The 11871-nt window shown below is 35.9% G+C and overlaps 1 protein-coding gene across 1 annotated transcript in view; it reads left to right on the forward strand.

The window, feature by feature from the left end:
* Nucleotides 1-10604, forward strand: part of LOC106874664 (autophagy-related protein 101) — a 23259-nt gene extending 12655 nt beyond the window's left edge. The window contains exons 6-8 of the mRNA XM_014922461.2: nt 6032-6146; nt 7577-7743; nt 10368-10604. Coding sequence (XP_014777947.1) covers nt 6032-6146; nt 7577-7743; nt 10368-10451 — 366 coding nt within the window. The 3' untranslated portion in view covers nt 10452-10604. The remainder of the gene's footprint in view (nt 1-6031; nt 6147-7576; nt 7744-10367) is intronic.
* Nucleotides 10605-11871: the final 1267 nt, after the last annotated feature.

Raw genomic sequence — 11871 nt, forward strand, 5'->3', positions numbered from 1 at the left:
ATATATATATATATATATAGGATATATATCAAGCTGAGCAAAATTGCAGTCGTTTTACATACCAGTGTCATGCAAATGGTGCCCATGCTGGCGGCACATGAAAGCACCCATTACACTCTTGGAGTGGTTTGCGTTAGGAAAGGCATCTAGCTGTTGAAAACCATGCCAAATCAGACTGGAGTCTGGTGCAGCCTTTCAGCTTACCAGCCCTGGTTATTTTTGCATTTTTGTATTGATTTTCCAGTGCATGACTAGATGAGATGTTTTGTGCTTGTTTGATTTATCACAATGTTAAATCAATTGATTTTCCCAACTGTACGCCCTTCCTATCACTAACCACTCAACCACAAATTAGGAATAAAACCTGTTTCAGTTTTTTGTTTTAATCAAACTAATTCGAGAAAGCAGAGTTATCTGCCTTGCTCACCGACAAAACTGCAATGCCACATCATTAGTTTTGAATTTTCTTAATCAGGCTTGGGAAACTTTATCAGGAAGCAGACCACTAAAAAATATTGGCATTGCCATTTAGAAAGTCCTCTCGGCCACAGTTTTCTCATGACTGTTCTAAACATTTAATCTCGTCAGCACTGTTTCAGTCAGTATTTTCTCTTTAGCTGGGTTTGAATGCAATATTTTTCCCTAACATTGCATCACTTAGTTGCTCAAATAACAAATGGCTTATTGCAAAGTTAGACTTTTTCAACTGATAACATTTTATATTCCAAATTGTAGATTTTGGTTAGTAAAATTGTAGGGTCATTACAGCACTGGATAAAAATACCTTGCAGTATTTATTTTGGTTTGTTGCAGTCTGAGTTCAAATCCAACCAAGATCAACACTACCTTTCATACTTCTGGGGTTAATTAATTATCAGTCTAGATGGTGACTGGCAGAATCGTTAGAGCATCAGATTGGAGGACTTGTGGTGTTTGTTTTGGTTCTTTGTGCTGAGTTCAAATCCCACTGTGGTCTATGTGGGTGGTAGACTTGATCCCGCTCTCAGTTTAATTAACATCCCTACTGGTCCTTTCTTGTATTTAGTGGATTAGAAACCTAGCCCCTATTGCAAGCATTGAGGTTGGGTTTCCAATTTGAGGAAACCTTCCTCTTTCTCACTCCCTACCAGTCTTGGGACCTTGTAAAGGTCCATAGGTACTCCCTTCTCTCTGACTAATTGTTAAAAGAAAATAAACATGTAGCATGGAAATAAAAACTACACAGGCTTGTTGTATTGGAGCAACTTAGTGAAAAACATACATTTTTCAGGTTAATGAGGGTCTAGTTAGATGTAATATTAGATTAAATAAAGCTGTTGATCTAGCTGCAGATGGGGCCCAGTGGTGAAAGGGCCAGGTGGTTGAGTTAAACTGGAAAAGAAGGGTTCTAGGTCTAACACCCATGTAAATTAGACCAGAGGGGATTTTGAATTCAATGTAAAGAGCCAAAGCAAACACCACAAGTCATCTGGTTTGATGCTCTAGTGATTCTACCAGTTCACTGCTCTGCACCGTTATTTGTCAACCCTGGAAGGGGGAAGGCAATTTTGACCTCAGTTTAATTTGAACTTAGAATTGGACAACATCTCTTAGGCTATGGACAACATCTTAAGGAAAGAGAAGAAGATTTCAAAGAAACTGTAACCTTATCCTCTCTGCTTTACTTCCATTATCTGTTATCTTTTACTCCTTTCAATCATTGAACTGTGGCCATGCTGGGGCACTGACTTGCCGAGTTTAGTCAAACAAATCATCCCCAGTATTCATTTTAAATTAGGCATTTATTCTGTTAAGTTATGGGGTTGCACCAGCTGTCAAGCAATGGTGGAGAACAAACAAACTCACACACATACATATACATATAGATATATACACACATAATTTCCATCTACCAAATTCATTCACAAGGAATCAGTTGGTCCTAGGTTTATAGTAAAAGACATTTGTTTGATGTGCTACACAGTGGAACTAAACCCGAAATCACATGATTGCAAAGTGAGTTTCTTAATCATACATAAACAATGTTTCCATTTCTATTCTTTAATCCTTTGGCAAATGTAAATCTTATTCATTCATATTGTTACGAATTAATCTTGCATCATCTTATAACTTCAAGGTTTAAATGATGTGATTGCATATTGTTTTGAATGACATTGTAGGGAAGGTGTGAGAGGTCAGATCTGGCCAGTTTGGGCATAAAACAGGTAAAATATTTGGGCTAGATATGGCCAGTTTAAATGCTAAAGGGTTGAATATCCTGTGGTGCTTATGGTCATTCATTTCTGTAGTGTTGTATGTTTTACAAAGAAGGGTTGCTGGATCAAAGCCTTACCCACGTTACAAAATGACAGACACTTGGAATGAGTTAAACTTGGCACTGCAAGAAAGCAAAACAGTTTATTGTTGTTGGTGAGCACTAAGTCACTGCCGATGATCAAAAGTATTCCATACATGACCATCCTGCCTTTTATTGTTCTAACACGTTTAGGACCTTATTATTTCCCATGCGCTACCCATTTTTTTTAATACAGTAGAGTGTTATACGAGGGATATTTGGCTGTAGAATTCCTCTACATGGTCAAGTGACCATGTAGAGGCATTCGCTTATTATTGAACCTAACCCCAGCCCTCTCCAAATGTGGGATACTTTCTCCCATGGAATGAGCTGAGTCTGGCACACAAGAAAAAGTATTTAGTCCACGTCAGTCCACTCTGATCATGCACGTCTAGGGTGGAGTCTGTTCAAGTCATAACTATCCTATTTTTTATTCAAAGTATATCTGGACCTATATTATATCTCCAATATGTCCCCCTCTTTTTTAACATGTAGGGTCCAGTCATTGTTGTAGTGTGGTAGCTTGTGTACCTCGTTGACCTTGAGAGCAGCTATACCAGCTTCTGATAGAGCCTTCCATGCTAGACAGGTCAAAGGATAGGGGCCTGACTAATATGGACCACCTCTTCTCGGAGATAAAAATGGGTTTGTATAGGGCCAACACCCCTATATGGAAAAGACAAAGTTACAGAAGCATTGATGATGATTCAAAACCAACAAAAGCTGAGAGAGAAAGGCCTATACTCCATTGGGGGAAAAAGGCTTAAGTAAGTAAATAGGTAATATCTGGACTGTAATATCCATCCAATATGTCCCCCCTTTTTTTAATGCAATAGAGTATGATTAAAGAAGATTTGGTTGCTATTCTTAGCAATGCCATTAAAGCATTATTCCAGTTTCTTGCATTTTAAGTTCAGATCCCATTGGGGTCAATTTTGCCTTTTCATCCTTCTTAGAGTGGAGGGGGTCGATAAATAAAATAGCAGACTAGGACAGTGGACTGGTAGAATTGTTAGAGCTTTGGGTGAGATGCTTTGTGGTATTTGTTCTGATTCTTTGCTTTCTGAGTTCGAATCTTACCATGGCTTAATCGGGGACTAGACTTAATTTATTGTGTTGGGCCCTGGGTGCCTTTAGCAAAGGAGCCCACTTTGATGCAAGCATTTAAGCTAGGTGTCCTTCCTCCCTCTCAGAACCCTTGGATACAGTCATGGACACAGTCCTTCTTCCTGAGTTGATAAATTTTTAAAAAAACCCTAAAACTCATGTAGCTTTCTATTCTGTTGTACTTGAGAGCTTTGTAGTATTCAGCTGTTAAATATATGAACTGTAGACTTTCTCGTTAGTTCTCCAATACCATAATTAATTCAGCTATCTCTTTATCCAAATTAAGACTATTTAAACTCATGCCAGTAATGATAGTAGTTATTGATTACATCTACAGTTTCTCTCTTTATGTTCACTCTCATTGATTTTTCCTTAGTTTTTATTTGGTTCTTTGCTTATACTGGATACTACATCTCATGATAGCATTTCATGTCTATTTTTGAACTTTGTATATTTTTTTCTTTTGCCATCTTTGCTTTGTTGTTTCTCCTCTGATATAAATTATGTTGAGCTGACAAGCAAGATTTTTATGTGGTTGCTTGATCTGCTAGAAACTATGCACTAGTGTCTTAAAAAAAAAAGGAAGGACACATTGGATAATACAGTCCTAGAGACACTATGACTAATTTTTAAAATGAGTGGAAAGATCTTGGCTGAACACCTTTGATCATAATCTGATTGATCAGGATTGGTCTCATTCTAAATAACAAGGGGAGTCTTTATGTGATCGCTCAATATGCTAGAAATAACAGCCAAATTTCCTTTAAATCACACCCCACTATTTTAGAAAAGGTGACAGTGGATAATATAGAACTGGCTTCTCTGCATATAGAAAATAGATGGGATGGTTATGGTTGGAATACCTTTAATTGTAGGTCTGCTTCATTAAGGCTAACCTGAGGTTGAACAGCAACAATACTTTGAATCAATGCAGTCACTTGATCTGTTAGAAATTGCAGTCAAATCTCCCTGAAATCATACCCTACCATTTAAGAAAAGGTTGGACATATTTTGAAAAATGATGGAATGGTTATTGCTTGACTTGATTAGAACTAACCTGGGGGTAAACAGCAACAACTTTGCTTAAGTGTCCAACATGAGCTTTTGTCAGTAAAAAAATTATCATTTTTCAAGCTATTAACTGTTATTTTTGAAAATGAAAAATGTTTTAAATATTTATATCTACACTTGGCACTGTCTGGTTAAGAAGGTTACTTTCCTACCATATGGTTGTGGGTTCATTCTCATTGCATGGCACCTTGTGAGTGGATTTGATAGATGAAAACTGAAAGAAGCCTGTTCTGTGTGTGTGTGTGTGTGTGTGTCTCTCTCCTTGTCTTGACATTGCATGATAGTTGTAAATGATTGACGCTGTCATCCAAACTCATTTATTTTCAATGTTCTGCGAGAACATGTCAGGCCATGTGGAGATATTATCTTGCTTGGAACAGGTGAAGGTTGGCAGCAGGAAGCGCTGACTGGAATGTGTGTATATATATATATATATATATATATATATATATATATTAAAGTTTTATGATGTTCATCTTCTATAAGCTTTAGCAGCTTTAATTATTGTTGAATTCCTACAACATTGGGCAAAATGATCTGCAACAATATTACAGCTTACACTTAAGAAACAAGACACCAAAACTAGTTTTCTAAATAGCAAATGTCTAGTTCATCATATAAAATCACAGCCACTCTGATGCACTAAGTAGAAGATAGAGCAAACTGTTATGTCTTTGTCTTATTGCAAGAGCTTATCTGGAATCATTTAAAGAATCTGCAATGCAGATAACACTAACATTATGTTCAAAACCAATACCACATTTTGTTGATGCCTCACCAAAGTTAAAATTTTCCAAGTGTGGGTAAAACATAAGAACTGTATTTCTAACACCTTGTGTATTTGCTATTTTCTACTATTCTGATCATAAAAAGTTTTCCCAGCTCCCCTTTATAAGGCCTTTCACACAAGACAAGACCTTATAAACTGGAATTCTTTAATTCATTCTTTGTTTAGTTAAGTTATATCCCATCAAGTATTTTGTTGTGACATTTAAATTATTTCTTTCTGTATATGTGTTATTTCTTTACTACCCACAAGGGGCTACACACAGAGGGGACAAACAAGGACAGACAAATGGATTAACTCGATTATATCGACCCCAGTGCGTAACTGGTACTTATTTAATTGACCCCGAAAGGATGAAAGGCAAAGTCGACCTCGGCGGTATTTGAACTCAGAACGTAGCGGCAGACGAAATACCGCTAAGCATTTCGCCCGGCGTGCTAACGTTTCTGCCAGCTCGCCGCCTTTCTGTATATGTGTGTGCAGTTGGCACATGAAGCAGTGATAATAAACAAATTTTTAGTCCAAATGGCCTTGGTATCTGACATTGATGATAGCATAAAGAGCTCCAGAGGCATATATCAGTCCATTGTGGATGCTCTGAAATGACTTGAGTGTTTACATCTTTTGCCAAAAGCAAACCACAATGGGTTTTTTTTCACAGGTCGATTATGTCAAACATATTTGAACCGATCTAAAAGTTTATCAACATATTTTTTAATTTCACCTTTTAGATTTCATTAGAATTCTATGAGAAGAGGCGAAGTCGCTGGTTATTTCAACATGAATCTGTTCCATGGGAAATTTGGACTCTAAAGTTAGAAGTTGTTACATTAGATAAAGAATCTGGTAAGTAATTTGTTTTGTTTTGTTTTTTTCCTAAAGTAACAATTAAGACAAGCCTTTTACATGCCAATCTACCTGGGACTACATCTTTTTCTGATACAAAACATCCCATTTTAAAGTGCTCATATTTAAATTAAAACTTTCCATTTCATTTTATGAAACATAAGAATCTTTTAATGTCTCAACCACCAGCTTAATAATGATAAAGTTATTAGCATACTTAATGTATACATGTCTTTTCCCTGAGATTGCATTTTTTTTCATGTAACTACTGTGCTAAAAACACAATGATTATCAGAAGGAGATGAAAATTCATCCCAGCAGCGGCCAGCAGGAGCACCAGATGCTTATTCGAGCATGTGGCTGACTGTGAGTACCTGTCATTGTAATGACCAAAATGTACCTGGTGCTCTTGCTGGTTGTTGCTAGGATAAATTTTTCCCTCTCTCTGCTATCTATTGTTTTAACACAGCAAGTCCATAAGAGAGGCCACCTTAGGACTAATACTGCAGTAATTGTGGAGGCACATGGCTTTGTGGTTAGGATGTTGGACTCTTGATCGTAAGATAGCGGTTTCGATTCCTGGAACAGGCGATGTGTTGTGTTCTTGAGCCAAATACTTAATTTCGCGTTGCTCCAGTCCACTCAGCTGGCAAAAATGAGTAACCCTACAACAGACTAGTCTCCCATCCAGGTATGGAATTTATACATCATGGAAACCGGGAAACTGGTCCTTATGGGTTGGCATGGCTCAAGAAGGTAGCCTACCTAAGGTAACTGCAGTAACTGGTCTATTGACAATGTGTATACATTAACCCTTTCGTTACCGTATTTATTTTGAAATGCTCTGTGTTTCTTTCAATTATTTTAAATATAACAAAGAATTTAGTAAAATAACTTAGTTATCATTAAGCTAGTGTTAGGAACATTAGTTGTGACTAAAGTTTGGTGGAAGGTTTTAATTCAAAACTTATGAAAACAAAACATTTGTACTACAGAGCCAGAGGCGATTTCACCCAGGTTGGTAACGAAAGGGTTAAGTATCTAGATGGTTATTTTTGTGAGCTTCCTAACAACTTTGTTTCATTCGTTCAAACATTCTAATTACTCAGCAGTCTACTGGTTGTAGTAGCTGCTGTGTAGTCAGTGTGACTGCATCTTAAACTGATTCTTTGTGAATGTGTTCTAAAATATTGATATATTTAATATTACAACTTTATATTAAGGAGCAGAAGTACAATTTCCTGTAATTCACACTGCCTCATGGTCCAATACTGTTTCAACTACATTGTACTGGATATATTTGTTTGTATGTGTGTGTTGTAAAAATGTGATTTTATATCCCATTAAGATGTCTGCTTTATTCCCCCAGAGAAAAATTAATGCACTTTTATTAGGTTTTAGCAATTGATAAATTCTGTTTGGATTTCTAGATCGTCAAGAACAGAGGGAAAAATTAGGAGAAGAATTATCAGAGAAGGTTGTTCATATAATAGAAGCAATGAACAAGCATGAGTATGTTCCCAAAACACCAAATTTACAAGATTTGGATCTTGTCTTTGATACAAGTTACCCTGATATCCAACCATATCTATTCCAAGTAAGTTGTTTGGTAAAGTTTTTTTCTTCTTTCTTTGTGTTGATTAACTGATTTTAAAATAATTAACATCATCATCATCATCATTGTTTAATGTCTGTTTTCTATGCTGGCATAGGTTAGACGGTTTGACTGGAACTGGTAAACCGGAGACCTGCACCAGGCTCCAGTCTGATTTTAGCTTGGTTGAATATTAAGTATTTATGAACTTTTGGCCAACCCTGTATTTCTTTCTTGGTATATACATAAATATATATATATGTATATACACACACACACACGCACATATGCATACATATATGTGAGTATGTGTGAATCAATATCTCCCGCTTTTTCAACATTCATAACTAAATTTAGTTGTATACATTTACAATACAAAAAATTTCCGAATGCCTTAACTAGCACCATTGCTTCCACTATTGGATTACTTTGATTCAAGCCAAGCTATTTTGCTTGAAGTTTTTTTTTAATTGTTGGTAAATTTATGAAAGGATTTCCCGTCTGTTATAAATTATTGTATGTTTACTAGTTCTATAGTTTTCCTTCCCAAGCTTGGTGGGTGGGATTTGGTTGTGATATTATTAAATGAAATACTGACTTCGACAAGTTCAATTGAACCAAGAGTACAGTCTATTTTCGAAGTGTATTGACCATAGATGTACCAGAGTTATATCAATACTTACATAACTGAGCTATAACAGAAGTGATAAACAAAATCAATAAAGATAGTTACTAAATTACTACATAATATATAGTTTTTCCATCATTGGGTCGTAAATTAATTTCTTAACCTAGACAAAAGGCTGCTTTTTTTTTTGTGATGAAATTGATCTGTGTATTACTTGGGATTCATTTTAGTAGCTTTATTAGAATGAAAAAGCAAAGTGAAAAGCTCTAGAGTAGGGGTCAGCATACATTGATGATAACTTATTGCCCCACCCCCACCCCCGCCTCCAGCATGTAAATTTCTAAATTAAAATTGGTTTCAAATTTCGGTACAAGGCCAGCAAGTTCAGGGGGAGAGGATCAGTTAATCATATCGACCCCAGTGCTCAACTGGTACTTATTTATGAACTTTGAAAGGATGAAAGGCAAAGTTGGGTTTGGTGGAATTTGAACTCAGAACTGCAGATCTTCCAGGATGAGGCTCGTCTCCTAGGCTGTAGTTTCTGGCTCAGAATTTCTGGAACCACTGTTGACACTGGTTTACGCTTATTGTCTGATCCCCATATACTGCATTAATATTCCTTGCACTTTCCGTTGCATTGTTGCCTTTATTGAACTCATAAGGCAAAATATGCCGAATATGCACCTTTGTCACTTCCATTATAGCCATTAAAATCAAAGTGCACTCTTCAAAACTTGCACAAAGAATAAGTACAAGGTAAAATTACTACCTGCTTTTATAGCAAATTGATGCAGGTTGTTTTCTCATCCCCCTCCGACTTTTAATTCATGCAATTGAAAAGAACTGCATTATTTATAGGATGACCTATACATATATATATATGATGGGCTTCTTTCAGTCTCGGTCCACCAAATCCTCTCACAAGAAGACACTTGCCCAAGGTGCCACACAGTGGGACTGAAACTGGAATCATGTGGTTGGGAAGCAAGCTTCTTATTTCTTTATTGCCCACAAGGGGCTAAACATAGAGGGGACAAACAAGGACAAACAAAGGGATTAAGTCGATTACATCGACCCTAGTGCGTAACTGGTACTTAATTTTCCGACCCCGAAAGGATGAAAGGCAAAGTCGACCTCGGCGGAATTTGAACTCAGAACGTAACGGCAGACGAAATACCGCTAAGCATTTCGCCCGGCCTGCTAACGTTTCTGCCAGCTCGCCACATAGCCATGCGTGCTAACGTTTCTGCATGCTTCTTACCACACAGCCATGCCTGTATAAGGAAAATAATTCTAACAAAAACTCTAAGGACAAAATAGAATTTTTCAACCTAAAAATCAATTTCCAAACTGGTATTTCTGAATTTTCTATAAAGGTTTGTCAGACTGTCTCATAGTTCCAGCAGACAAAATGGAAAAGGTGTTGTCCCTAGAGAATGGCAAGAGAAATGCATTGGAACAACCACTCTGATTCACAAGGCTCACACAGTTGAGAGGCAGCTTTATACTAGGTGACAAAAAGTTAAAGTATGAGAGAAAGGGCTCAGATACTCCTGCAAGTGGGTGTAGCTGGAGTGGGACATTCACGCTTTAGCATTTAAACCAGCCATATCCAGCCAAAGCGTTCTACCTGCTTTATGTAAAACTGACTAGATCAAGTCTTTCCCACCTACCCTACAATGTCATTCTAAGAATAAAACAATTGCATCATTGAAATCTTGAAGCTATGGGATAATGCATGATTAATTAAAAACAATGAGAGTAAATATTAAATTGGACAGAGTAATCTGAATGCTAAAGGGTTAAGATGATGGTTATGAAGCGTCAGGATAAGCCACGAGGACAGAAGAACAGGGAAGTTGCAAGAGTATACAGGGAGAGTGAGGGATCATAGGCGACGGAATAGGGGCAAAGTATAAGCATACTAAATAAAGAAGAATAATCTCTCTCTCTCTTTTTTTTTTTTTTGTTATTCAAATTTTCACTTTTCTTTTTGCAGTTATTTCATCATACTACATCACCAACATCAACATTCTTACCAAATCCAATTGGAAAAATCTTTAACAGATCTCTTCAAATGTAGTGTTTGAAGTATTTCCAGCATAGAACTTCTGATGACAATTGTTCACATGAATATTGTCTTGTAATTATTCTCTTTTGAATTAAGTTCATTTATATATTTTCATATTTTATTTTCAGTCTTATATACAATAAACTTTGCTCATGAAAAAAACAATCTTCTTTGAGTTTCTTATGTGAATATTTAGCAAGATTTTTTTTTTTCATTTTTATATTTTTTAAAGGTTTAGTATGAGGAGTAATAGCAATTGCTTGTAATCTTTGCAGAGCCTTTGAGATTAGTGAGGGTGAAGAAGAAAGGAATCCTTTCAGTTAGTCACAGATTTGGAAATTTTAAAATTAAGTGAAAAGTGGAACAATTATTCAGTCATGAAGTGGAAGTCTGAGTAATCTATTGATTACATGATGTTACTTTCATTCCAGTTTGACAAAGTGAAAGTTGTATCTGATACTCAAAGATAAGCTAAGTCTGAAGAAGCTTAGCATTTACTATGATAATGCACTTGTGTTTTTCTCTGTCACAACATATGAATGAGAAAGGAAGGGGTGATGGTAAACTTGGTAGTGGGATGATGGAAGTTCTACAGAGAAAAAAAAAAAAATCAAATAGCGTTTCAACTCTGCATAAGTATATGTGTGTATATATAAAAAGGAGTCATGTGAATGTTTGTGTGTGTGTGTGCAATGAAAGTGGGATGGTGAACATTCAACCCTGAAAAGAAAAATCAAACAGCGTTTCAACTCTGAGTATATGTGTACATGTACAAGGGAAGTATGTGAATGTTTGTATCAGCATTATGTACCCTATTTATATATAAAATACTACAATTAGCTGTCATTTTTGACGGCACAGGGCCAGCTGATTTTTTAAAATAAAACTTAATTATTCTTAAACTATTCCCAGTTATACATTGAGAAAGTAATCAAAGTATAAGATATTTTTAAAACCTGGTTAATTGATCTGCAATTAGGTGAGAGATATAAAATATGATAGTAATAAAGCATTTTGTAAATTGTGTAATGTTTAAATATGAGATTACAAAACTGGTTTAATTATGATTTCAGATTTTGGCACTAGGCCAGCAATTTTAGGAGGAAGGAGTTAATCAATTACATGAGCCCCAGTGCTCAACTGATACTTATTTTATTGATTCCAAAAGGATAAATGCAGAGTCAATCTCAGTGAGATTTGAATTCATCATCATTATTGTAAGATGTAAGAAATAATAATTTCTTGAAGTATGTGTTAATCCCCATGTGGATACATGGAGTAAATAAAATCATAACATAAACAATTAAATATAAGAAATAATAATTTTTTAAAGTATGTATTAATCCACATGTACCCAGATTTTGTGGGCACCCTGTATAAAGTATTTAACTCAAATTCATATAGCTGTATATGAAAATTACAACAGTTAACT

Source organism: Octopus bimaculoides, chromosome 15 (assembly GCF_001194135.2).
Source record: "Octopus bimaculoides isolate UCB-OBI-ISO-001 chromosome 15, ASM119413v2, whole genome shotgun sequence".
Classification (NCBI taxonomy): domain Eukaryota; kingdom Metazoa; phylum Mollusca; class Cephalopoda; order Octopoda; family Octopodidae; genus Octopus; species Octopus bimaculoides.